Consider the following 27,882-nt stretch of genomic DNA (forward strand, 5'->3'; position numbering starts at 1 on the left):
TGGAAATGATTAACACCTGTCTCTCAGGACAGGCCTGGGTCTGCAGAGACTGGATGAGGTACGGTGACAGCCTTTGGGATCACCGTCTCAGGCATGCAGTCGCACAGGTCTGCGAGCTGATCTCACACAGGCCCCAGCTATGTGATGCCGTCCCCCCCCCGGGGTGATGTAGTCAGGGGTGTCGAGAGGCAAAGCAGGATCCAGAACCACCACGTCTTGAATTTTCAGCAGCAGAGGACTTCAAAAAGTTAGTGCAAAAGTGCAATTAAAACGAATGTTCATGTCACTGCCAAAAACTCAATACCATATCCAGCTTGCTCGTCACATACATTTTCTGTGAACTTTTCCGAGACCTCGCATATTCACGGTCAGGTGTTTTGTTAGACCAACAGCAAATGAAGGCAGACAGTGTCAGTACTCACTACCATATGATAAAAATCTTCCAAGGCTCAGTTTCCTCACCAATTAAACAAGTAACTGTCAACCTCTCTGCACTGCAGGGAGAACTGGAGCAACGCTGATCACCAAGCCTGCCTGGAACGGAGGCTCTGGGCCAACACATCCCGGCACAGGTGTTGCCGGCATAGAACCCCATGCGGGCGCCCTCTGGGAAGCGCACCTGGAGTCTTGGTGCCAGGCGAGTAAGCCGAGTGCTCTCACAGCTCTGCCGTCTACAAAGCTGCTCTCTGGGGGCTCCGACGCCAAGCTGAGTATTTCCTTAGGAGGCAACCTCTGTCACTAAGCTTTGTTTCTGCAGTTTCTCCTCTGCTGCTGAAATCTGCTCCGTCTGGGGCCCAGGAAAAGGGGGATTTGGAAAACTCTCTCTCTAGTTTGCAGGATGGCAAGGTTGTTAGTTCAGAGGAAGGTTCCCGATTCCTACGACGGTTCACCTGAGAGGTTCTGTGTTAACAAGCACGTTGGAGCTTCCCTGTCAGGCTGGGGAGTGCAAGCTGATTGAGCACAGATTTGTCACAAATATGACCCAAAAGAGTTTAAGATTTAAATACTGGAGCTGGTGCTGCGGTGTACCCGGCAAAGCTGCCACCTGCAATGCTGGAGTCCCATAGGGGCGCAGGTTCAACTCCCAGCTGTTCCACTTCCCATCCAGTTCTCTGCTATGGCCTGGGAAAGCAGCAGAAGATGGCCCTTGGGGCCCTGCACCCATGTGGGAGACCTGGAGGAAGCTCCTGACTCCTGCCTTCGCATCAGCCCTGCTCCAGCCTTTGCGGCCACTTGGGGAGTCAAACAGCAGATTGAAGATCTCTCTCGCTCTCTCTGCCCCTCCTCCTCTATGTAACTCTGACTTTCAAACAGATAAACAGTTTTCAAAAAAGATTTAAGTACAAGAACACACTGCAGAGGCAGGGGCACGGACCCAGTCTCCATGTGCAGCTGGAGGTGCCAAGCACCTGCTAGGGACCGCCCTTCTTTAGACAGAGGTGAACTCTCCATAGAGTTCAAGAAAATGTCTATTCCTTGAAATATCTCTTTACTGACTCAAATGCTGTTTATTAGAGTTTATCAGCAGAAGAGCAAAAGGGGGTACCTATTTAATATGGGGAGCAATTAGACCATTTAAATCAGCAGAGTGGAACTTGAAAACTGTATGCTTAGCTTGCATTGTCATGTTTACAAAGTCTCAGTTTACTATTTAATAACTAGGGACTTGGAACTCTGAGCATAATTTCTCCTTTGTGGTTTCTATGACGACTCAGCCCTTTATTTTGTGAATACATTGTAGTCACATGTGCAGCCCTCACTGCAGTCACAGGCTCTATTTCATGAGGCAATTAGGGTGTCTGTACCAAATACATTTCCCCTGCTCCTACAGGCATTTAGCACATACCAAAACCGCTGTGTGCTTTTTGGCTCCTCCTTTCAATCAGCCGTGGTGGGTTTCCGCTCCTCAGGAGCTATGCAGAAGTAGTTTTTTGTCTCTGCAGAAAATCAATGGCTGCAGCCCACCAAGCACCTGCTGTGCCTGGCACCTGTCTACTCCCTTGGCACACATGAACTTGCTACACCCACAGCGCAGTCCCAGGACACAGCGCAGTCCCAGGACACAGCGCAGTCCCAGGACACAGTGCGTTATTCCTGCTTTTAATGCGAGCAAACTTAGACACCAGCAGACTAAGGAATTTGTCCAGATTCATCACTAAAGTGGCAAGTGACAAAGCCACAGTACAGGGCCAGGGGAGGTGGGTCTGGGATTTTCCAGAGTCCCTGAGTTGTCCTCCTGTTACCAGGCTGGTAGACTCAGGAGGAAGCCAAGGACTGCTGTCGTCTGTTACTTCCTTTTCAACAGCATGTGAAATACTATACATCACCCAGGTTGCTTCTCACAGACAGCACCTTCTTATGTGGCTTTCTGCATAGGGCTGGGAATAGAGCCTTCCATTCCATGTTTTCCCCTGCGCTTTTCACACCTTGCCTGTTCTCAAGGGACATTTTATTTCAACAGAAACTGTACATTACTGGCTGAAATACCTGTAATGTCCTCTCTTCCAAGAAACACATGCTGGGGCTCTGTGCTTTGCTTTTGCTGAAACCACTTTGGGAGGCTGGAGCTCGGGCGTCTCTAAGCACAGCTCTCTCATCTCAGACAGGGTTACTCCGGGACAAAGAGCCTTCTCATTTCTGCCACAGAGAACAGTCCCACAGCGGGTGCACCTGCTCAGCCCCCAAGAAGCAGCCAATACTAACACGCCTGCTACCTGCCACCCCACATTCACAGTCCTCCCCAGGACCCCAGCAGGGTCAGCCCCCGGGACGCCCTGGTCTCCGTGCAAACCGCAGACTCACAGGGTCTTGGTCCTCCGAATCCTCTTTTCTCCGGGTCTTCTCCTCTCTCCAAGTCTGAGAGCCGTCTCTCCCTTCCCTCCCGAGTTCCCTCCTGGACTGAGGGAGCCTGGAAACGGGGACGCCTGCAAGCAGCTGAGATGAATTCAGCAGAAGCCCTGTAGCAGCCGAAGCTTCTGACTCAACTCACTCGTTTAATTGCCCTTCATCACCAACACCTGTTCCTGGCCCCGAGTTTCTATTTGCCAAAGGTGAGAGGGGACCGTGGATTTCACGGCTCAGAGTTCTTGCCTAGCCAGTTCTACGAGGGTTGTAGGATGCACATTTTGGTGGCTCCAAACTGCTCTTGCCAGCACTGGCTGATTATCAGAATCACCAGAGCCATCCTGTCCTACACACAGATTTCCAGTTCCCACCGAGAATCTTTCGTCCAAAAATTTCCCCAGGTGATTTGCACAATGGGCTCAATTGAGGAACACAAAAGCCATGATGGAATGAAATCATTGAAGGAACCTGGTATGGTCTGACCCAGAGGAAAATCTCTGCTAAGCTTAGCCTCGATGTGTTCCTGTATGACTTTCCCGCTCAACAGAGACGAGGCTGTGCCATTGAATTCACAACGACCCTTTGCTGAAAGACCCCAACCACCTGCATGCCCTAGGCATAGTTGAGGAGAAGGCTCTTGAACGTGGCAATCAACACTCTCTCGTACTTGGAACAGAAGGCAATCCCCAGCAAGACGAACCTTCACAAAGATGATGGAAGAATAGAACTGAAGTTTACTTGGTTGAAGAATTATTTGAAATCCACGCAGTTTTTGCAACAGTACCCATTTCTCGGGAATGTTTTGAAACTCTTCCTATGATCAATTAATCAGACAGTTCTACCCAGGCTTCTGCACCCCTGCCACTCCAGTGAGTCACTTTCTCCAGACACCCTTTGTGGGGTGACCAAGTGTCCCAGGTGACTTGGGATGGATGGGTTTCCCTGCATGCGGGGACTCTGCTGAACTGGAGACAGGCTGGCAAACAGCAGGTGATGGCAAATGATTTCTTACAAACAGAGGAAGGCAACCGTCAGTCCTGGAAAGTAAGTCTATCTGCATTTTAGGGAGAAAACAGCCCCTGAAACACGTAGTGGGTGGCTCAGTTACACAGGAAGTGAATCTCCTTAAAAGAATGAACCTGAGGACTGATGCCTTTACCATGAGAAAGGCTACAGAGAGCTGGAAGACTAGAACAGGGCGACAGTGGAAAGACCCCTGGGAGGAGAGCGCACAAGTGTAGGTTCCAATCCCTGTTCACTTAGAGTCACTGTTTCTTTGAATAGGTTATTTCCTGAGTTCTAATTTCCTCCTTTGCAAACTAAGAGCATGAACTAGAGGATTGCCAAAGGATTCACCCTCCTCATCATCTGTGATGCGAATCTGAAAGAATATTCTTATTATTTTCATCTTATCATCATGTGGATAGTTTTATTCACCACTTGCTTAGTGAGAACTTGTGCAATAGTATCTTTGAAGAAATCATTTGAAATCTTAAAGATCTACTAGCCGCTATTTTAAAAAGTACACTGGAGAATTAGACCCAAAATCATGGTAGGGAAATCATTCTCGTGTGATGTGGAAGAGAGAAGATGTGTCTCCCACTATATTCCTGGCTGATTTTTCTCTTCCTCACAAGAACAGCCGTAATATTAATACACATTATTGAACACCTGTTAGGTCCTGCGGTCCTAAGTGCCTTTCATCAGTGTCTCCTTAAATCTTCACACAACCTCACGACACTTAAGTTAAACCGTATCAAGTTGCTCACATCTACCCAAATAACTCCCAGGATAAATTCCAAGAGCATCTGAGGACACTTTGGGCTGCAATGCACACTTTCCCACAACCACTTAATCAGTCATGCACTGGGGGTGAAGTATAGATTCTGTGTTCCCACCAGCAGAAGGCCTCCATACATTTTAGGCAGCAGAATCATTTAAAGCACAAGAACATATTGCTGCCCAAGCTGGTTTGTGGAATTAGCTCCCACAGGGGCTGCCATCCACGTGAGAAGTCTTTTACACGCTGTGGGAGGGCAGTCACTCACAATGCAACATCCTGCTGCGAAGCCTTCCTGTAGTCACAAAGCATTGATTGCCATTTCCTTTAACGCCCGACCAATGTCGGGGGACAGCCGGGCCACCAGAAAGGCACCGATCAGGAGGCTGTGCCAGTCTTCCGACTTGACTTCCATGGCCAAATCCTGTCTTGGGTTCATTGGTTTACCTTCATCATAGACTATGGCACTTTAAAAAGTTCATGGAAAAATGAAACCAAATGATGAATTCATTAAGGTACAAAATGTTTGCAATCCACGCATATGATGGGTCTTCAAAAAAGTTTATGGCAAATATACATTTCAAAAACATATGCATGAATTTCAAAATAGTTTTTGCACCAAACTAAGCTTATCTTTTCATCCTAATTTTCCAAAAATTTTTAAAGTGCTGTCATATTTTCTAATGTCTGTGCTACGTCTGCTACATATTAGGAATAAATTAATGAGCACAATGCAATCAGATAATTTGGGGTTTGGGAGAGGTAGAAATTCTTTAAAAATCATTATATGTAACTTATATCATGTTACTATTAACATATAACATAATACAATGCAATATTAGCAATGGTAATATAAAGGAAAACTATTTGAAGTAACATTTGGAGTCCAGATTTTAAGGAATTAAATCAAAGGAAATTTATCCTAGACCGAAAAAATAAAAGGAACATTAGGTATTATGGAATTTATCTTTTTTTGAAGAAAATTTTTATTTTTATTCATCTTCCACCTACTGGTCCACTGCCCAAATACCTGTAACAGCCACGACTGGGCCAGGCTGAAGCCAGGAACCGGGGACTGAACCCCAGTACCCCGTGCAGAGGCCGGGACTCGAGTGCCTCCCAGGGGGCACGTCAGTGGGCAGCTGGGGCAGGAGTGCAGCAGGACTTGAACACAGCTGCTCCAATATGGCGCCAATGTGTGGGCTTCCCGAGGGCAGTGTCTTAACCTCTGCACCAGAGGCTGCCCCTGCGCAGGGACTTTAACAGAAACTACTGGAGTTGACACAAGCACGGGCAGGTCGAATACCAGCTGGAGAGGGAGACATGGGTGCAGTGGCTGTGCCGAGTCACTGACCAGAGGACAGAGGTGTTTATCTCACACTGTTTTCTACCTAAGGAATTTTGGGACAGTGTTCACGAATGTGCTGCATATAAAGAGCAAATAAAAAAAAAGTATTTTTGACTACAAACATGTTTTTACAGTTAGCACCTCATAGGAACTGTCCAAAGACCATGAAGGGAGGAGGGTACTTTAACACTGTGCCTCCAGAGAGCCAAAGTTTGGGTAAACCTGATTCTGAAGCATTTGCTTCTAAATAATAGATGCTAGGCAATTTTATGGCAGACATATTAATTATTCATTGGGATGATTTAAATTGATTTCAAATTATACTATATCATTTTCTATTAAGTTGCAATAAGTCTGCAAGGAATCCATTAAATTTCAAATCATTATCATTAATTTTCATTAAGATGCATGGACACCAAATGTATTCCATCTCCTAAAGCCAATGACTTCAAGAATCCACTGGATCAAATTACGGTGAGAAAGCTCCAGGTCTTGGAGTGTGCCTTCCATAAATAACAATGGGGTTTGGAGCAGAAGCCCAGTCCACACATAAAGATATTCTTGGATACTATTATATGAGACTTACTATCTGTAACAACCCTTATTGTGCTACACTGAAATAAAAAAAAAACTTCATATATTTAGGTTGTTCAACCTGAAGATTCTGAAAAATACTTATTTCTTTGTTCATTTGAAAGTCAGAGAGAGGGGCCGGCACCGTGGCTCAATAGGCTAATCCTCCGCCTTGCGGCGCCGGTACACCAGGTTCTAGTCCCGGTTGGGGCGCCGGATTCTGTCCCGGTTGCCCCTCTTCCAGGCCAGCTCTCTGCTGTGGCCAGGGAGTGCAGTGGAGGATGGCCCAGGTGCTTGGGCCCTGCACCCCATGGGAGACCAGGAGAAGCACCTGGCTCCTGCCATCAGATCGGCGTGGTGCGCCGGCCACAGCACACTAGCTGCGGCGGCCATTGGAGGGTGAACCAACGGCAAAAAACAAAAACAAACAAACAAACAAAACAACAAACACAAAGTCAGAGGAAGAGAGGGATAAAGACAGAGACAGAGAAACCAAGAGAGAACTCCCATGCACGGGCTCATTCCCAAAATGCTCCCTGGCTCAGCCAGGTAAAACCAGGAGCCAGAACTCAATCCAAGCACCCCACACTTCCACAGGGGTGGCAGGGATCCAACCCCTTGAGCAATCACATCCTGCCACCAGGGGGCGTATCCGCAAGAAGGTAGAACGGACAGTGGCACCAAGATTCAGACAGGGACTCTGATATGGGGTCTCCAATGCAGGCCTCTCAAGAGGTGGCTCAGCCCCTGCACCAAATGACCAACAATCACCCCCCCCCCCCCGAACTGGTATTCTTGCCTAAGTACATACCCTTGGGAAAAATCATCAAAATCAGGATGATGAAAATACCCACACACACAGTTTCCTACTGACTTTTAGGAATTCTTCCACCCTTGTCTTGGTGTCATCTCCCCTTGCAACCCTGTTTACAAACATCAAAGTGTACTTTCAAAAGCATGTAAGGGACCAGTGTTGTGGCGCTGTGGGTTGAGCAATGCCAGGATCGCATATGGGCACCACTTCAATGCCTGGTTATCCTGCTTCCAATCTAGCTCCCTGCTAATGCACCTGAGAAGACAGTGGAGCACTGCCTAAGTACTTGGGCCTCTGTCATGCATGACAGAGACCCAGATGGAGTTCTTGGCTCCTGCCTGCAGCCTGGCACAGCCACAGCCATTGCAGTCATCTGGGGAATGAGCCAGTGGATGGAAGATCTCTCTCCCTCTCTCTCTCTCTCTCCCTCTCTCCCTCTCTCCTTCTCTCTATCTCTAGTTGTGCCTTTTAAATAAATGTTTCAAAAAATGTTTGTAGGAAAATGGAATTAAAATACATTTATTTTGCTATAAAAATCTAAATTTATGAATAGTTTTTCATAATACTCATTTTCCATCAAGTTTTGAAGACCCCTTCCTATGTACGAATTTCATTTTTTGGGGGCACAAAACTAACTTTCTCTGAGCGCAGCTGGTACAGCCCTGCAAGCCACCATCGACCTGCTCCGTGCCACCTTAGATGAGATTGCATTTTCCAGAGCTTTATAGAAATGGCCACACGGAATGTTCTCTCTTCCATCTGCCTTCCTTCCTTCATTTACCACCATTCTTGCAATGTGCCTTGGCTCTGGTGTGTGCCTTTTCATGGCTGGGTATTATTTTATTGTGTAGGTAAACCTCAATTTGCTTGGCCATTTACTTATTGGTGGCTGTTTCAATTGCACCCAGTAGTTGGCTATTGTCAGTAAAATTGCTGTGAGTGTTGTTGTACAAGTTTTTGTACAGAGGTATGCTTTCTTTTATCTTGGATAAAAAAGTGGAATAGCTGGATATTACTGTAGGTGAGTATCTAACTTTTTTACCGTGATTCAAACATACACAAGATAAATTTCATTGTAGTACCAGTGTAAGTGCACAATTCAGCAGCATTAGGCGCCTTCACACTGAAGGCATCTATCTTCACCCTGCACAGCTCCCAAACCCAACCTCCGTACCCAGCAAAAATAAATTACAATACGGGGCTGGCCTTGTGATGCAGCAGGTTAAGCAGCTGCCTGCAACACCACCATCCCGTACAGGCACCCATCTGTGTTCCAGCAGCTCCACTTCCAATGCAGCTCCCCAGGAATGAGCCTGGGAAAGCGATGGGGGGCGGCTCACATGTTTGGGCCCCTGCACCCATGTGAGAGACCAGGAATGCAGTCCCAGGCTCCTGGCTTCAGCTTGGCCCAGTCATGGCCTTTGCAGAGTGAACGGAAGATCTCTCCAACTCCACGTTTCAAATAAATAAATCAATCCCTAAAAAAAATAACTTTCCATTCTTTTCTCCCAAACCAAAGCCCTGGAAACCATCCTTCAACTTTCTTTCCTACGGATCTCATGTTCTAGGAGTTTCATCGAGTTAGAGTCATCAAGTATTTTCCTTCTGCATTTGGTTTATTTCACTCAGTAAAGCTTGTCAAGGTTCATCCAAGCCGCAGTGTGTATCAGGACTTCCTTACCTGAAGGCTGAATGATATCCTGTTGATGTGCAGAGATCACATCTTATTGATCCGTTCATCTACAAGTGGACATTCGGCTATTTCCACCTTGTAACTACTGTGGACAGCGCTGTTAACGACACTGGAACAGAAATTGTCTGACTTTGGTGTCCAGTTCTCCGGGGCATGTACCTACAGGTGGAGCTGCTGGATCCTATGGTGATTCCGTGTCCCCACAGCACCTGTGCCGTTTCATGTTCCCACGTCCTCTGTCTCACTTTTAGAAACTGTCCCACTGTCCCTAACGTGGCTGCCTTTCCCCTGGACCTCGTGATTTCCTCCTTCAACGGAAACACTTGGCCTGCTTGGTCACTCTTTTCTATTGTAGCGACTCTAACAGGTGTGTCCTGCTACTTCCTGGTGGTTTGCATTAATTAGCATCCCCTCAGTGACTGATTATGGTGACCATCTTTTCCCACATTTAATTGGCCAGAAGCCTTCACAACCAGCAGGCCACACTAGCTTGTTTTTCGCCCTCAAGAAGCTCTGCCCCTAGTTTGTGACGCCTTCTCTTGTAGATCATCATTTCATATATTTTGTGTAGGTAAATTTTGTGTATAGACATATGAATATATATGAAATAGGTGGTTGTAGGAAAAACCCAACGTTCCTATTACTCCATATTGCCAGAAATGGAACTCTTGATTTGCTATTTGTGGGCCAAGGGTTACTATTATCTCAAATTTTTAAACTAACAGATTCTCTGAAACTGGCCTCAAATCTAATCTGAATCACTCTATAAACGCACTGCCAAATCTCTACTGAGTGTCTATAAAAAACATTATACCTTTATTGGTTTCTTTTCTAAGTGCCTAGCTGGGTATTTATCTCAAAGATACTTCCAAACCCAGTAGGCAGAAAAAGCACAAGTAGCTACTGTGACATCGTAGAGCAGGCGGTTAGAAATGCTGCGTAAATGACTGACACCAGCATCTGCTGTCGTGCCAGGCACTGGGAGAGCAAGCAAGGAGAGACCAGGTCCCATCCCAGTCGAAGAGGAAAGCAGGCTTTCCGATGCATAACTAGGACCCTACTAGGCATGAAGAAGGAAACAGATTTGGATGGTAGGGCAAGAAGTGGTGAAGAAGGAGAATGGGGTAACTTTTTACAGGGAGATCAGGTAAGTCCATAGGCCAAAATGATGCCATGAGCCAATCACGAAGAGACCAGGGAACCAAGAGAACACCCAACGGGTGAGCAACTGGGCATGCTCAAGACACTGGCCGAGGTCTCTGCGGCTACAGACCCAGGAGGAACCTGGGGAGAGTCCAGTGGAGCTGAGGGTCCTCCGAATACACACTGTCTTTAAATTCAGTGGCAAATCGGGGGCATTTTCTAGAGGAATGAGAATAACTCTTATAACTCTGCAGTATTTGTGTTTTTACCGTTCGTCTGCATGGGTTCCATCTTTGTATTTCTTCTTTATCTTATGCCACGACCAGCGTCTATGTGCAGAGTAGGCAGTAGACAGAGGAGCAAAGCTGATCTGTAGGTATTACGGTGTCCTCAGAGAAGCAAACCCAGAATCACGAGTGAGCACTGCTGGTGGGGTGCCGTCAGGAGGGGTGGCGTGAGCTTGAGCAAACCCTGGAATACGTTGCCTACGGCACAGGATGGCCGTCTCTCAGTTGCGGCCAGTTGTCACCAGCTATACAGTGTGGCTAGCTAGCTCTTGCATCTTTCACAGGTCTAGACCAGCAGATTTTTAAGATGTCCTAATTTACAAATATTGTACGGCATGTTCCAGAATGGGTGCCAGGCCAGCTGTGTGGGTCAGTGTGTGGCTCCTGGTATCAGCTACCAGCACAGAAGAGATTGATGGCAGATGGTGGGCACCTGGGAAGGGAAGCATGTACATCAAGTGCTGTGACTTCCCCCAATTAACAGTTCCCCACAAGAAGACGGGGTTCAGGCCTGGCTTCGTGGAGGAATGTTGGCTGATCCTTGAGGGCTGTGTGCGCTAAGAAGAAAGAACACAACACAGTGGGATGGGCGAGCTCAGGGAGAGAGAGCATGGCATGAACCCAGGCAGTGGGTTTTGGAAGAGAGGTTTGGGGAAGATGAGACAAATAGATGGGGTGAGAAATTTGGTAACCAAACAGAAATAAATCAAGCAGGAAAGGTAGACAGTGTCAAATATGTCAGATGGGAGCTGCAGGATTCAATCCGGAATTAATGCAGCAATATCTCACATTTCCTAATATGATGCAACTGGGGAGAAGTAGCTCAAACATTAGCCTGTAAGTGAGAGCAAGTGTGCACTCTCACTGAGTGAGGGGACAGAGGCAACTTTCTGGTAGAATACTGAGTTGATAATGTCAGGGATTATTCTCATGTAACAATAACTTCTAGGCTTGTGTTTCTCATGTGGGAGAATTTTCTTTACTTTTTCCTGGGTGCCAGAATGATGTTTCTTTTTTATATACAAGGAGTCTTCAAAAACCTCATGGATAAAGCACATAATGAAAAAATGACACAGAGGGGCCAGCATTGTGGCACAATGGGTTGAGCTGCCACCTGCGATGCTTGCATCCCATATGGGCACCGGTTCGAGTCCTGGCTGCTCCACTTCTGATCCAGCTCCCTGCTAACATGCCTGGAAAACCAGTGAAGATGGCCAAGTCCTTAGGCCCCTGTACCCAGGAGAGAAACTTGGGTAAAGCTCCTGGCTATTACCTAGCCTAGCCCCAGCCATTGTGGCCATTTGGGGACTGAACCAGCAGAGAGAAGGTCTGTCTCTCTCTCTCTCTCTCTCTCTCTCTCTCTGGAACTCTGCCTTTCAAATAAATACAATAAATCTTGAAAGAAAAAGAAATGATGCCTGGATTTTGGAATACTTGTTGCACCAAAGTCGGTTTATATTTCTAGTCCATTTCCCCACAAAACTTCCAAAGGACACTTAAAGGTTTCAGGACGATAAAAAAAAAGATAAAGTACTTCTGTAAGGACACATACAATCCCCCCACCAAAGACACAGGAAACAGTGGGTCAGAAACCTGCCTTAAATTTCAACACCAGCAACCTCCTTATCTGAGTTGCATTTCTAAGCTGGATAAAAGCAAGGGGTCCTAAAAGAGGCATTTTATCCCTGATGCAATCGTCTTTCCATGAACGTGCAGATGAGAACTATGCATCTGATGGCATTTCTTTTAGACAGTGTAGATGCGTCAAATACCGGGTGACCATCGCTGGTTACACCAGCCACAGGGCTCTGGGCAACTTGTAGATGGTACTGATAATGAGCAGTGTCAGTGATGCCTACAATGCAACCCGGGTGTCCTAGACCCAAGGCTATATGAGTCACGGTCCCCGTGTCAAGCCCACCATGCTCTCGGAGATGACGGATCTGACACTGTCAGAACCCATCGCTTCTCCCTCCATCCCCTTTCCTTGGGTATAAAGGAGGTGATCAGCCGAAAAAGCCGCAATGTAGTCATTGTCGGGGGTGTTGAGCGATGACAGACAGTGGTAGTCACCTAGCTGCATTCTCTTAGCCATGTAAGGTATTGCAAGGCAGGTGTCATGAGATACGAAGGCTATAAAAACATCAAAATGCATGGATTCACTGCTTCTGATACTGCAGACTGCTCCTGCTACTCTTAAGTAAATCATAGGTTCCCTTGCAACATGGAACTTGTCTTTAGATGAAAATGCTACAAATGCCACTCTCTTAGTCATGGTCACTTGCTAATCTCCTCTAACTAGATTTCTGGGTAATGAGGCATCTAAAGGAACATAGCAAACTATTGTTAGAATGAGATGCAGGCAGAACAAAACAAATGCATAGAAAACCTTTCAGAAGAAAATGCCAGGAAAGACACAGAGCGAGAAAGCACAGACGAGTGCATGGAGGATCCTGATAGAACAGCCGCACACGGCCAGGCACAGGACTCCTGCAGTGGGCGTCCCTGCTTCTGCAGCCACAGGGGAGAAGAAGTCTGAAAAGCAAGCTCTGTGTGAAGACTTTTCAAGGTCTGTCCCCACCTCTGTGTCATCACTTACCTTCTGCTACACTCAGTCCTACAAGACACTACCCCATACCTTCTCACCATGACAGTGCTGAGCTGGCCTAACCCACTCCTTTGTTTCTGCCTTGTGATAGGCAAAACTCAAGGCCTCTCCCTAAGCAAGTCCACATTCTAACTTTGGACCCTGGAATGTGTGTGTTCTACGGCAAGGGAGAATTAAGGCTATAAGCGGAATTGTGGTTCCTAATCAGCTCATCTTGAGATGGGGAGACGACCCTGGGTGGCCCAGATGGGCTCAGTGCCACCATCCAGGGCCCCTCAAGGGGAAATGAGAAGCAGATAAGAGACAGAGCACTGGGATGAGACAAAGACCAAACCAGCCATACTTGGTTTTGAAGAGGCACAGGGGCCGAGAAGCAAAGCATGGGGGTAGCTCTTAGATGGTGGGAAAGGCAAAAAGACAGATGCTCCCCTAGGGCTCCCAGAAAGCTTCAGGGTCCCACCAACCTTTGCAAGGATCTCGGTCATAGCCTGTTCAACTCCCGACCTCCAGAAGTAAGACAAGGAATTTCCACAGTTGCAAGCCACTGAGGTTGTGGCGATGTGTGACCACAGCTACATGCAGCCAATAGACTCCCACTTCTACACTTGAGCGTCTGCATCGTAAGGTCAATTTAAAGTGCAGAAGGCAGAGGTAGTACTAGGAGATGCTTTGGGTAAACTCAAGTCATAGGAACAGGACCTAACACACAGCATCTGCTCTTGCCCAGCTTGTCACCCACTCTCTGCTGTGGCCACCCGGACTGTGGGTGGTAAACACGTCATTCTTCTCTAAGCTCTGCATCCCTCTTCATGCTGGCATCTTGCCTCCCCCCACTCTCACTCTGTGCCCTGCAATCTCCCGTTCACCCTCAAACGCTAGTCCCAACAGCACTTCCTTCCGTTTTCATCATCTTGCATCCCTGCTAACATCAGGGTAGACACAGCCAGGACCTGTAGTTTGCCTGCTTCGGTCTCCTTGCCTCTGCAGGCCAGCAGCCTGGTGTGGATTATATCTCCCTCTGGGGAAGGTTTGAACACTAAGCCTTGCCTGACCTAGATAAGAGAAAACTAGCTTTTTCATAACTAAATATTCAAGCTTTGCTTTAAGGAGATCTGTTGTCAAAAAAAAAAAAAATACAGTAGGAGGATTCTGGGTAGGGACCACTCTTAAAAGGCACAAGAAGGGGAGGTAATACTTCCCAGGAAACTGAGACCAGAGTGCAGGAGAGGACTGGGCAGGAGTTATGGGAACAGGTTGTCCACGGGGAGTGGTCTGCTGCCGAGGATCGTGTCTCCACTGCTGAAGATACCAGAAACTACCTGATGAGAAGGAGCTCACCCACTGCACCTAGGGAGACTTCCAGGAGCTTCCCACTGGCTGCTCACCGTCAGCACTGGCACCATTAGGCCAGAACCATCTGTTTGCTGACAAGTTGTACTGAGAAGGGTACTCACTGGCTGCCAGCTGTTTTAGACCCGCCTCCCCCAGAGGTGGGGTGAAACGCTCATCCCTGGGACCATCAGTGCAACTTCATTTGGAGATGGGGTCTTCACAGAGATAAGCAAGTGAGGGTGAATTCTCTCGGGTACACCCGCATTGTGTATGCCCGGTCCCTAGAAGAAGAAATGTGGAGAGAGACACATGGGGACAAGTCAAAGGCAGAAGCTGGAGTGACAGGTGCCACCCAACGATGCCAAAAATCACCAGCTGCCCAGTAGAGTCCAACAGTCTGACTCCTGGGTTTCTAAACTCCAGAACAGTCACAGAGTCAACTTGTGTTGTTGTAAGCCAAGCAGTGTGTGGTATCCAGTTACCAGAAATTAGGAAAGAAAAGCATGATTGCTCAGAAGGAAGGCTATGAGCCACGGCTAGGATAGGCGGCCCCAGGACCCCACAGCCAGGCGTGGGAGAGCGCCCGGTCTGTGCAGCGACGGCTGCACTATGCCCTTCTTAGGCTTCTTCTTCCATAGAAAATGTTAAAAATGACATTTCACAACTGCATTGATAAAAATGCATTTTTAATTGCATAGGTACAAAGATGAAAGCATCCATAGCATATTCTCAAATGTTTTCTTCAACCTACAAACTCAGGGATTTTTCGTCTTGTTTGTCCCCACCAAAACTCAAGTTGAAATTTGTTAGCTGTCAGAGCCAGGCTGGGAGGTGGGACCTTGAGAGGGACCATGTTTCTTGTGCAAGGAGATGAGTCCCGCAGACACAGCTTAGTTCTCCTTCTCAGACCAGGCTGCATAAATGCAGTCTGCTCTCCTTGGCATTTTTTTTTTTTTTTGTCCAGAGTGGACAGTGAGAGAGAGCGACAGAGAGATAGGTCTTCCTTTGCTGTTGGTTCACCCTCCGATGGCCGCTACAGCCAGCACACCATGTTGATCCGAAGGCAGGAGCCAGGTGCTTCTCCTGGTCTCCCATGGGGTGCAGGGCCCAAGCACTTGGGCCATCCTCCACTGCACTCCCGGGCCACAGCAGAGAGCTGGCCTGGAAGAGGGGCAACCGGGACAGAATCCGGCGCCCCGACCAGGACTAGAACCCGGTGTGCCAGCGCACAGGTGGAGGATTAGCCTATTGAGCAGCCGGCTTGCTCTTCTTACTCTCCCCAACATGACCTCCCTTGCAGGGCTTTTGCCCCTGTGGCTCCTCCACCACAGTGTGACACAGCCTGAAGCCCTCTCTGGATGAAACTGCCCAATCTAGAATTCTCCAGCCCCCAGAACCATGAGTGAATGAAACCTCTTTTCTCTATAAGCTATTCCTTCAAGCGTGCCATTTCAACAGCAGAGCGTGGACTAAGACTAGAGAGTACTTGAGGCAACGTGGCCACACCCAGTGCCCAGTAGGCTAATTGCTATGGAAACCACAGATGATGGACTGTAGACACTCAACAGCTGCCAACTGTGTTAAGAGAAAATGGGGTGCGGTGGGGAGTCATGGTGTAGAGTGGTGGATAAACCTGCCGCCTGCAGTGCCAGCATCCCATATGGGCACCAGTTCCATCCCTGGCTGCTTCACTTCCTATCCTGCACCAGATTCTGCACCAGAATTTTTAGATGTCTACTCACTCAGTCCTCTAGCAAAGACCACACAGGTGACTTTTACTGTTGAGGAAGGGCTTCTATCACTCAACATCCAGGATAACTAATGTTTCATCCACGTGACCTTCTCCTCAAGGGACAATTCTGAGTCCTGCTTGTTCCCAGCTCAAGAAGGATAATCAGTTCAAATCAGCGGCTGCTGTTCCTCTAAGATAGAAGTGTGTATTATGTGAACATACACTTTTTACAATCTAATTTACTTATTTGAAAGGGTGAGAGAGAGGCCAGTGACGTGGCTCACTTGGCTAATCCTCTACCTGTGGCGCCGGCACCCCGGGTTCTAGTTCTGGTTGGGGCACCGGATTCTGTCCCGGTTGCTCCTCTTCTAGTCCAGCTCTCTGCTGTGGCCCGGGAGTGCAGTGGAGGATGGCCCAAGTGCTTGGGCCCTGCACCCCATGGGAAACCAGGAGAAGCACCTGGCTTCTTGCTTCGGATCAGTGCAGCGTGCCGGCCACAGCAGCCATTTGGGGGGTGAACCAGTGGAAGGAAGACCTCTCTGTCTAACTCTGTGTGTCAAAAAACTAAAAAAAAAAAAAAAAAAAGGGTGAGAGAGAGAGGGAGAGAGAGATAAGGACAGAGGGTGCGCCAGGGGACAGAGGGAGTGGAGGATGGCCCAGGTGCTTGGGCCCTGCACCCATGGAGTCCTGAAGGAGGCTCTGGGGTCCTGCCCCTGCCTTCAGCCTTGTGCAGTCCCAGCTGTTGTAGCCATTTGGAGAGTGGACCAAGAGATGGAAGATTTCTCTCTGTCTCTCCGTCTCTCTATAATTCTGCCTTTCAAATAAATAAAAAGTGAACCTTTGGGAAAAAAACATGCAGGCAATGATCTTTGAGAGAAGTGTTATTACTGGAATAGAGGTCTTGATGCTTCCTCTGCATCTACAGGGAAGCAGAACAGCAGGTGACCATGTGCATATGCTTGCAAAAAAAAAAAAAAAACTAGCAGAATTGATGAGAATTCTGTATCTATTCACAGAAATGCAGGAGAGGAACAAATATGTCAGAAAGCATCACAAAAAAGCAAAATCTGAAGTGTGAGAAAATACACGGAAAGACGGATGCAGCGTAGCTGAGGTGTTCACCGTAGGAAACAAGTAACAAAAGGAAGGGCACACTGGCAGACTGAGAACTACAGGAGACAAAGCCATCAGTAGCAAAGCACTGCTGTCCCTTGGCTCTCAATTCACATCACCTCATAAAGATTGTGTGTAAAGTGGATAAACAGGCGTGCATTTAAAACAAAGGAAAATGTGAAGGTAATAAAATGCGAATATTGACTACGAACTTGACGATGTTGAGCCATGATGGTGCTTTGATTTTTCTGAAGCTTTTATTAACGTATTACTTACTCTCAAGGTGGAGGATGAAGGGCAGAGAGAGACAGAGACAGAGATGTTTCAGTTGTTGCCACACCCCTGCCAAAGCCCACAACGTCAGGGCTGGGCAAGGATAAAGCCAGGACCCTGGAACTTCACCTCCATCTCCCGCCTGAGAGGCAGGGCCCAGTCCCTGGGCTGCTTCGCAGGGTGCACACGAGCAGGAAGCTGGAATCAGCTTGGTACTGAAAGCAGGCACTCAGACAAGGGAGGCGGGCATCCCAAGTTGTGTCCCAACCACTACGCCAAACGCCTGCCCCTTGATTTTTTTTTTTTTCCTAATATACGTCACTTTGAGAAACATACTGGAAACATTACAGAAGAATTAATATGATACCTGCAGGGCAGAAGAAAAAATGTGATTTTGGAGGGGAGAAGGAAGATGAGAATGACCACGAATTGACAAGTTGTACAGAGTGTTAAGAGTAAAGCAGAAAAAATGTTTCTCTCACCAAGCCCAGGTCCACAACGGAGGTCCCTTCAATAAAGCCTAAATGGGAGAAATGCACACTAATTTAGGAAGAATAAGTGTTAGACGGCCTAGGAGCATTCATGAAGACACAGAAAAAAATTATTTTTAAAGATGTATTTATCTGAAAGGCAGAGCAACAAAGATGGAGAGAGGAAGGGAGGGTGCGAGAGAGTAAGCAAGTGAGCGAGCAAAATTTTTCATTGGCTGGTTCACTCCCCAAATGTCTCCAATAGCTGCGTCTGGGCCAGGGTGAAGGCAGGAGCCTGGAACGCCATCTGGGTCCCCAACATGGGTGGCAAGGGCCCAGGTGCTTGGGCCACTGTCCAGTTCTTTCCAAGGATCCTTAGCAGGAAGTTGGACTGAAAGCAGAGGAGCCAGGATTCTCAAACCAGCACCCTGACAAAGGATGCTTGTAGTACAAGGTCCTCTTATTTTTGAAAGTATATTTGTGTGGGGAGCAACTCGGACTAGACTAAGTTACTGGAATTAGGACTTATTCTATGCATCTGCTCTCCCACAATATGCTGCTGGGAGAGGAGGAAACAGCTTCTACGCAGCTGCCTCCAGTTCAACCAATAAACAGCAGGACCTGCTCCTGATTGGAGGAGAGCAGCGTACTCGGCGTGTGGGTAGCAGAGTTGGGATTGGTGGAAGAGGACTATAAAGGAGGAGAGAGACGGCATGCACCAGGAACATCTATCTGAAGGAACACCTGTGCAGCCCCCGAGAGAGCCAGCCGGCGGTGTGCCGCTCCCCCGCGGAAGTGGGGAAAGTGGCAGGGGGAACCGCCCTTCCACGGAGGTGGAAGGGACGGTAGCCAACCCGGGAAGAACCAGCAGCAAACCCGGGGAGGGCTGAGCAGACGAAAGAACAGCGCAGGGTCCTGTGTCGTTCCTCCGCGAAGAGGGGGAGCGACATATTTGTTTTTATTATTTGAAAGGGGGGGAGGGGAGGAGACCTTTTTTGTATCTTTTATCTACTGGTTCATTTTCCAATGCCTGCAATAGCCAGGGTTAGGGAGGGCAGAAGCCCGTTAGTCAGGAACTCGCTCCGGGTCTCCCACACACCGCAGTCAGCTGCTGCCTCCCCACTTGCATGCTAGCAGCAAGCTGAACTAGAAGCAGGGGGAATTCGATCCAAAATGAGATGCTGGAGGTACAAGCCGTAGCTTAACCCACTGCACACAGTGCCTGCTGCTCTTATACATGTTTTGTATAGATGCATTTCGTTTTATTGTGCATTATTTCACTCCTGCTTTGCGGATATTACATCGTTTACAAATTGAAGGTTTGTAGCAAACCTGCTTTGAACAAGATGTTGGGTGTCAATTTCCCTACAGCACAGGCTCACTTCCTTTCTCTGTGCCACATTCTGGTATTTCTTGTAATACTTTCAACTGCTTGATTGTCATTGTATCTGCTCCGGTGATCCGTGCTCAGTGATTTTCCGATGCTGCCATTCTATTCCGGGGTGCATGATCTGCATCCACGCAAGATGAGGGATTTAATCCATAACTGTGTGCTTTCTGGCTGCTCCCCTGATTCTCTGTTCACCACTTCTCCTCCTTTCGTCAGCTTTCTCTGGGCCTTGAGGCACAAAAATGTGGGAATTAGGCCAAGAGTCACCCGCAATGGCTTCTAAATGATCAAGTGAAAGGAAGACTCTCCGACTACATCCAAAGCTGGAAATGGTTCAACCCAGTGAGGCGGGCATGCCGAAGCTCTCATGGGCCTCCTGCACCAAACCAAGTTGTGAGAGCAAAGGAAAAGCTCTTAGCAATGAAAGGTCACTCCAGTGGATGCGGGAGTTAGAGACAAGCCAAGGCGGAGTGGGCTGGAGAGCAGATGGCGCATTCCCAAGCCAGAGCCTACTCCAGAACTGAGGTCTCAAACCCACCAGCCATGCTCATCAGTCAGCAACAGGCAAGAGTTTCCACCAGCACAAAGGGCACCATGCACTGAGGGCTGAGGCGGTTGCTAGCATTTTTTACCAAACATGCGTTTTTAAATAAGGTATGTGCATTTTTAGATGTAACATATTGCACACTTAATGGACTACAGAATAGTATAAATATAACTTGTACATGTGCTAGGAAATAAAAAATTGTACAAAAATCCCTTCGTGGTAGACCTTGCTTTATGTGACCTGGAAGGGAAACTACAATATCTCGGAGGTTTGCCTGGAGGAGGTGCGCTAGGAACAGGAACCAACAGTTGTGGGAAAAGGCCATGGGGGAAAGGGTGTGATTCAAGATTGTCCACTGCGGGGAACTTAGCGAGTCCTGGTTGTTGGCAGCCTTCTCTGTGTGTGTGCATCTTTGGGAATCAAGATGTCTCTTTCCTTGGGGTACAGGGAGGCTACTGTCCACGTGAGGGCCCATGACTTGCTTCAGCTCCTTCAGCGTGAAACATTCCATGGCCAGGGCTGCATATTTGGGGTAGTTTCCTCGACTTCACCATAGACATGTGAGACCCATTCAACATTACTTCCTGTTTCTCTCTGTGTGTATTAGGAATTCCAATGAACAGTTCTCTTAAACTAGGAGACCCCCAGGTTTTGAAATCCTCTTTCAAAAAGCAAGAGCCGAGATGGTCTCCTCGGGAAGGGACAAGGAGGTAGACCGAGGGCCCCACCATTCCTGTTTTTCCTCTTCCCTGACTGCACTCAGATACTGGATCTCCCTGGGCACTCACGCATCTGCCCTCCTGGGAAACAGGGAGCCCGCGTGGCAAGGGCAATGCTCTGGCAGGGAGAGGAAACCAGACCCAAACAATTCTCAGTTGGGTCAATCTCACTCAGCAGTTTAACCTCTTCCCGGGTTAATTCCAAAGCTTTATTTTAGAGGAAAGCACTTCTAGGAGCCTTCATTTGCAACACAAAGGACGGACTAAACTGAGCCACAGATACCCAAGGGCTCATTTGCCATTTCCTAAGGCTTTGTGAAGCTCAAGTATAAAATGATACCTTTCCCACAGTTTCTATGACACACTCACTTAACACGTTAAAATCACTAATCCTTCAAAACCAAAGACAGCACTCCCACCCTCCTAGGCCTGGCTCCAGCACGGGAGACTGGGCCTTTTCTGTTACTAGGTTTGCTTTCAATTGTTAGTCAATTATAGGAACAAGTTATTGGTGTTATTAAATGGATTTCATTTTAGATAAAACCGATTTTGTAATACTAAAACCACTGGCTTTAAGCGATAGCCATGTAAATGAAAAACAGGAGATAATTACCAATGATAAGAGCTGTTGTTCTCTGTTTTAAACAGGGTTTAAAAATGTATGCAGAGACTAAAAACGGCCACAAAGGGTCCTCACAATGGTCAAATCCTACCAACGACATACAATGGTCCTTTAAATTTGAGACATCTCGTGGGACATGAGCACATCACCTCTCCAGATGCAAGAACCCTGTTAAGTCTACTTCGCCAGTTTCTGCCCTGATTCTCACCATTCCTCTCAGTAATTTTCCGTCCACTGACCCAGCCCTCAGCCCCTTTGCTGTAAATCCCAACCTCTCCTTGCTGTAATTGGAGTTGAGACCTAACTCCGCTCCCTACTGGGAAACCCCCGTCCCAATGCTCCTTGCACCTGCTGTGTTGGTACCAGGCAGCATTTGCCTATCACTGAACAGTATTTTTAATGACGTTCTTAGGTTCTATGTGTAGCTGAAGAGTCAACAGTTGCTATGCTGAGTCTAGGGAAAAGGCTGTTTTGACCAAGTTCAGAGTTGCTAGAGGTATTGCTACAGAATCTTCTTGGCTTCTAACACTTTGGAGTCCAATTTGAGAGTCTGTGCAAGTTCTTTACCTACCACAACCTGAGGCATCAGATTCCATGGACTTAACTCACAAAGGCCACCCAAAGGACTGCCCACAGGTCACTGGGTTCAAGATTCCTACTCTTGTGAATTCCCCCGTAGACAGGGTCCAAAGGAATGTGACAGGTCTGGGCTCAGGACTGCTCCTGTGATTATCCCACAGGCAGAGTCCAAAGACAACCATCATCTGTCAACACCAAGGGCAGATGCCGTGCCCAGGGACAGAAACATCCACTCTGCTTGCCCTGGGCAGGCTCTGCCACCCACCAGCTGGGTGACCTCGGCCCTTGCTCCACAAATCTCAGTTTTCTCATTTCTAAGTGGTTTTCTTTTTTTAGTAATTCTTGCATCACCATTGTTTGGGGAGTTAATTACATTGTATTGTTTAATATTTAGCATTTGAGATATACTCAGAATCTGTTAAAATGATGATATGGTGATACAATTAAAAGCATACTTCAAAGATTTCACGGAAAAATAGAATTAAAGATAAATATATCTTGGTGCAAATAAAAAAAAAGAAAACATGAAACCCATGCCTAATTTTTTCATAGTACACCTTTTCCATGAACCGTTCGAAGACTCCTGACACAACCGTTACTGCTACCATATGACAGTGGTTTAATAAAAGCAAGGACAGGATGAGGAGAGTTTAGGATAGTGAGCAATGATGTACATGAATGAAGCAGTCATTTCCCAGGGATAAACAAAGGCCTCCATCACAGCGATAATTCTTGATTTTGAAATTCTTTCCTTCAAGAATCCAGTCTCTACTGAGAATAGGGACTCACAGTATGGAGAAGGTCTCTGTGTATTCAAAACTGCTGCACGGAGAGTGACCTATTCCCTCTTCTTGCCTGTGTTTTTCAGGTAAGCAAACTGAGCTTGAGACAAGAGGAGAGTGTGAGTTAAATGTGTCTAACAACAGGCTGCCTGGCCAATGCTCAGTCCTACTCCCGGGCTATGCGCTCATCCCGAAGACAAAGAGGACTATGAACGTGAGAAAAGTACCATCAAGCAGGCCGGAGGGCACACCAGCTCCAGCCTACAACGCAGTGCAAACAGCTGAGTCCTCCATCTGAAACATGTAGACACAATGTGCATTTGAGATACAAAACCATCATCAGGTAGGTTCTGGGTTTTTGTTGTTGTTGTATGCACAAGCATTTTTCCTTAACAAGATGGCATTTTCACTTTATTTCCTTCTGGTTGTCCGCGGTGATGCAAATTTTCAAACAACTGAGTTTTTCATTCAGCAACGCTCTCCTGCTTGAGACATATTTTCTTAATGAACTGGAAACACAAGTGGCAAAGTGGTGCCCTAAGCATCTCTAGGCGCCCCCCCCCCCCCCGCCAGGACATACATCATCATCAGTTTCCCATCCCTTAGGAGTGTCTGATTTGATTTCTAAATGCCTTCCTTAAGAAACGGGCCCTAAACCAAGAAGTGGCTCCATCTTCTACAAGCTAGGCAGGCCGTTCATGACAAAGGGAACAGACAACTGGCAAAACAATGCCACGAATGTACCAGCAGGTCAGATACTCAGAGCCAATCGGCTCCCTCACCCCTTCTGGGTCAGGAAGGGGCCTTGTCACAGTGCAGAATCCATTCATGGCAAGGACTCCCTGGAGAGAGACCAGGACAGCTATTGAAGACAACACTGCGTTATCCGTCACTTACGGGCATAATCCAAATAAACACCAAGGCGAGTCTGTGTCTTCTTTCATTCCTTGGTAGATGTTAAGACTCGGAGCTTAGAGAATAATATATGCTTTACCATAATTGTGAGGTGAGTCAGAAAGAGGAGTGTTCTGAATCTTCTTTGTGTGCCTAGTGTCAGCAGTTCCTGTTGGAGCGGGAACACAGGTGTCCTCGGTGGGTCAAAGGGTGAACAACCCGTTTCCCAGAGACCGAAACCCGTCCAGCGTGTGTGCAGTGTCACAGCTGGACTGAATGTGAAGCTACTGCTCACTACTGTGTGTGAGACGTGCAGTGTTTTCCCCTCAGGAAAGGAACACCTGTGGGTGACCTTGGGCATTTCACGGGGCATAGGATCACGTGAAACTTTGCTAATCAGGACCGACATCTACAGTAAGAGGAAAACATAACCGACCTCAGACAGGACTCGGTAGCTCAGAACTTTCCAAACTAAAGGGCACATGAGGTTAACGTGCTCAGGGCCCTGACACACTCTAGACACTCAGTGATATTTGCTCATGGGTTTCCCTGGTCTCCCCATTGTGGAGATGCAATATCTATTAGCCAAGAGCTAAGGCTACAGAGGAGACCCCCAAGACCCAGCAATGCAGAGGAGACCCCCAAGACCCAGCTGATGCGCCCACTGCTTTACAAAACAATATGTCCCGGGCCTGCGCTTGTGGAGTAGTTGGTTAAGCATCTGCCTGTGGTGCCGGCCTGGTGTCCCATATGGGTGCTGGTTCATGAAAGCTCAGCTGCTGCTCCAGCTCCCTGCTGATGGCCTGGGAAAGCAGTAGAAAATGGCCCAAGTGCTTGGGGCCCTGCACCCACAAAGGAGACCCGGGAGAAGCTCCCGGCTCCTGACTTCGGTTCAGCACAGCTACAAACATTGTGGCCATCTGGGCAGCGAACCAGTGGATGAAAGACCTTTCTCTCCGTCTCTCCCTCTGTCATTCTGCCTCTCAAGTAAACAGTGAATCTTTAAAAAAATAAAAATAAAAATACATCCCCTCAAAAACTAAGAAAGAGAGAGAAAGGAAGAGAAAAACAGAGGAGGGGATCAGGGAGAAAGAGAGAGAGTGAGGGGGAGGATGGCAGCTTTGGGATCCGCAAGGAGAGAAGGCCTACACTTCTGGGAATGGAGAGCCCTACTTACGGGGAGGAAAGTCCTTGTCAAGGTCCCTGCGGGTGCCTAAAGGTCAACCAATGAGGATCAGACCCGCCTCAACCTTTAACCCCCATGCCCTGAATCTATAAAAGGAGCTCTCCCAATCTCTGACGCGTGACTTCCCCAGCCCCCACTCTGTTGCTCTGTTGGGACTGGTGAACCTCGCCCGGGAGCGGAACCCCAATAAAAGCCTGTGAATTAATTGATTCGCCTGCCTGGGAAGATTTGTAGCACGCCGGACACCTTACAGAGAGAGAGGAAGAGAGAGAGAGAGAGAGAGAGATGGAGGGTAACTGAGGAAGGAAGGACAATCGTATTCTTAAAATTCTATCTATGAACTTTATCGACTGTGTTCCCTTTGTATAATTATCACATTGTCACGAAAAAAATCAAGTATCAGATAGTATAAAACCTAAAAAGATTTTTTTAAAAAGTGCCCATTTTTTTCTTTCTGGTCACCCTGCAGGTGAGGTGTGGCCCTCATCTCCATCTCAGTGATGGGGAACAGAGACTCCAGGGGCAATGGGGCTTGCTCACCTACACAAAGCAGCCACTACACGGCAGAGCCAAAGACAGGAGCAGGTCACCTGCCTTGTTCTGGGATTTTTCTTCAGTAGCCACAGGGTCAGTAATCACTGGAGATATCCGGTTTAGGCTGGAGTGTTCCAGAAAGACCCCCGTGACCAGGACACTCAGCAAGGGAGGCTTGGTGCTCTCTCCAGCAAACAACTGTCTGTGCACCTGCAGATCAGTGGCATTGTCTGCAGTTATTTGTATCTCAATAGGGATTACTGGATCACCATCAAAGGAGCACCACCCTTTTTCATTCAGACATCTCCTTCAGGCGCTAACACTCAGGGGGTGCGTGGTCAACTTAATTCATTAGAAATACTTCAAGTCTGCAGTTAACCTGAAATCCATGTTTCTTAGCCACATACACACATGTAACACATATGCCATGTATTGTAGTTATCCATCTGTGTATCTATAACACGTACATATATGGTTGGGTGTCATGTGAGTATATGTATATGAACTGTTTTTCTCATTACTAACAAAGTGAATAAAAATTTCTGTTTTTTATTGCAATATGATTTAGTGTAATTTATACTGTTATTTTAAAGTCATATACCGACAGAATCATAAGGATGGGAGGCAGATTTAACAGCCACAAAGACTACTATTGCTATGAGAATACATTAACTTTTTCTCTGAACTCCCTTGCAGCCAGTGTTGAGAGGAAAGATCATCAGAAAAGTAATATTTACAGTTTGATGGAAGGAAGCACACTGATTTCACTAAAAGGGATTTGTTCTGTGAGAATTCCCAGTGAATAGCGCTCTGAATCTCGGAGAACGGGTCCCAGCACATAGACTGTTCCGCAACACTTGCTGGGATGTAGTTGGGGTGACTACAAAGCTCAGGACATATTTGCTATGTTTAGCAAAGCTTAAGACACCAACCATTTTCCTATCCATTATCACACTGCTCCAAAAAACTGACGCAAGCTACAACAGGGAACAGACCAGGGTCTCTTCAACCATTTCCTAGGGAACTCTATCGAAATATGCACCCATAGCCTTATTTTGAGACTCAGAGCAGGACACACAATGAACTTGAGGGTAGAGGGCTGGGGAATGTCGCATGTGTCTATCTTCCTTCTGATTACAAGAATGCATTTCTCCTTTGATAAATCATACGTCTCCCATATCTTAGCCATTTAGTTGAAGGGGACTGCCTTAATCCCCTTCACTGCCTACGTATGTACTAGACAGAGTTTTGGCCAGAGAATTTTTCTCCATGAATGCACTGCCTGGATCAGCAATGAGACAAGGACACTCAACACTAAGCCGTACGTTGGTGCTATTAGGAAGGAGACACGCCCTCTATCCCAAATGTGTACCAACAGGAAGCAAGCCTGGGGATGGCTATGAAGAGGGGAAGCAAGAGAAATGCTGGGTGTTGGGGCCGGCACTGTAGCGAAGCGGGTGAAGCCGCTGCTTGCAATGCCAACATCCTATGTGGGTGCCAGTCTGTGTCCTGGTTGTTCCATTTCCAATATAGCTCTCTGCTGTGGCCTGGGAAAGCAGCAGAAGATGGCCCAAGTGCTTGGGCCCCTGCACCCAAGTGGGAGACCTGGAAGAATATCCTGGCTCCTGGCTTCGACCTGGCCTAGCCCTAGCCAGTGGGGTGATCTGGGAAGTGAGCAAGTGAATAGAACGTCTCTTTCTCTTGCTCTAACTTTGAATTTCAAATAAAATAAGTACATCTTGAGATGCTGGGTATCACCGAGTGATGAGATATCATTTCTGTGCTTTGGGATTCTCCTGCACCTGAAGTAATTCTCGATTTTTAAGTTCTAATTGAAGTGTTGATACCAGCCATTAAAAAGTCAGACCTAACAATGTCTAATTATGTCACGATTAGTTAAGTCAGAAAATCACTCCATGCAATGTTCTCATAAATATGTTTCAATATTTTTGCAAATACTCAAAATGGCACATATTTCTGTCGACCATAAATACAGTATTACAAAAAGTCTCAGAGGTCTTCAGAACTGAAAAGATGCCGAGATTGAGACTATAGAAAGAAGTTTGTACATCGGATTCCTAACAGGAAGAGGTCTGATGAACGTGTTCTTCGGCAAACGCATCATTGTGCACGTATCATGGAGCACACGTATGCAAACCCAGAAGATGTAATCAGTCATCAGATAGGAACTCTTGATACAATCAAGAGATGTGGTCCACAGGAGATGAATCAGGCTGCTGCCCGCATAAGGCATACTGTCCCACTGTCAACTTCTATGTAAAAATTAGAATATTCTGTACAATAGTGACTAAAAACATAGCCAGTGAATAGACCAGAGGCACAGGCATACATCCTGTGATGAAGTATCATGCAGTGCATGTAAGTGTGTGTGTGTGTGTGTGTATGTGTGCACGCTGTCATATGCCTGGCAGCACGGCAGGAGTGTTCACACACACACACACGTGAATATCATGCAGCGCTGTGACACTGATGGCTACAACACCGTTAGGAGACAGGAACTTCTCAGCTGCACTGTAACTGCACAAAGCCATCACCGTCAATGCAGGTCACAACTGGCTGAGGCATCATTATGTGGTGCACATGCTACAGATGAGATAT

At 47.3% G+C, this 27,882-nt stretch overlaps 1 protein-coding gene across 5 annotated transcripts in view; it reads right to left on the reverse strand.

The window, feature by feature from the left end:
* The window catches only part of GRM7 (glutamate metabotropic receptor 7), a 742,767-nt gene that overhangs the window by 664,489 nt on the left and 50,396 nt on the right, over nucleotides 1–27,882 (reverse strand). The window contains exons 1-2 of one of the 5 annotated variants that reach the window (XM_089305657.1): nucleotides 2,803–4,681; nucleotides 2,488–2,637 (exon numbers count right to left, since the gene is read on the reverse strand). The exons of the other annotated variants lie outside the window; for them this stretch is intronic. Of the exons in view, the coding sequence (XP_089161783.1) occupies nucleotides 2,488–2,517 (30 nt within the window). The 5' untranslated portion in view covers nucleotides 2,518–2,637; nucleotides 2,803–4,681. Of the gene's footprint in view, nucleotides 1–2,487; nucleotides 2,638–2,802; nucleotides 4,682–27,882 lie in introns of those variants that run through there. 5 annotated transcript variants of the gene reach the window in all.

This window comes from Oryctolagus cuniculus, chromosome 10 (genome assembly GCF_051225735.1).
Source record: "Oryctolagus cuniculus isolate XC-2025 breed Fujian yellow rabbit chromosome 10, ASM5122573v1, whole genome shotgun sequence".
Taxonomy (NCBI): Eukaryota; Metazoa; Chordata; class Mammalia; order Lagomorpha; family Leporidae; genus Oryctolagus; species Oryctolagus cuniculus.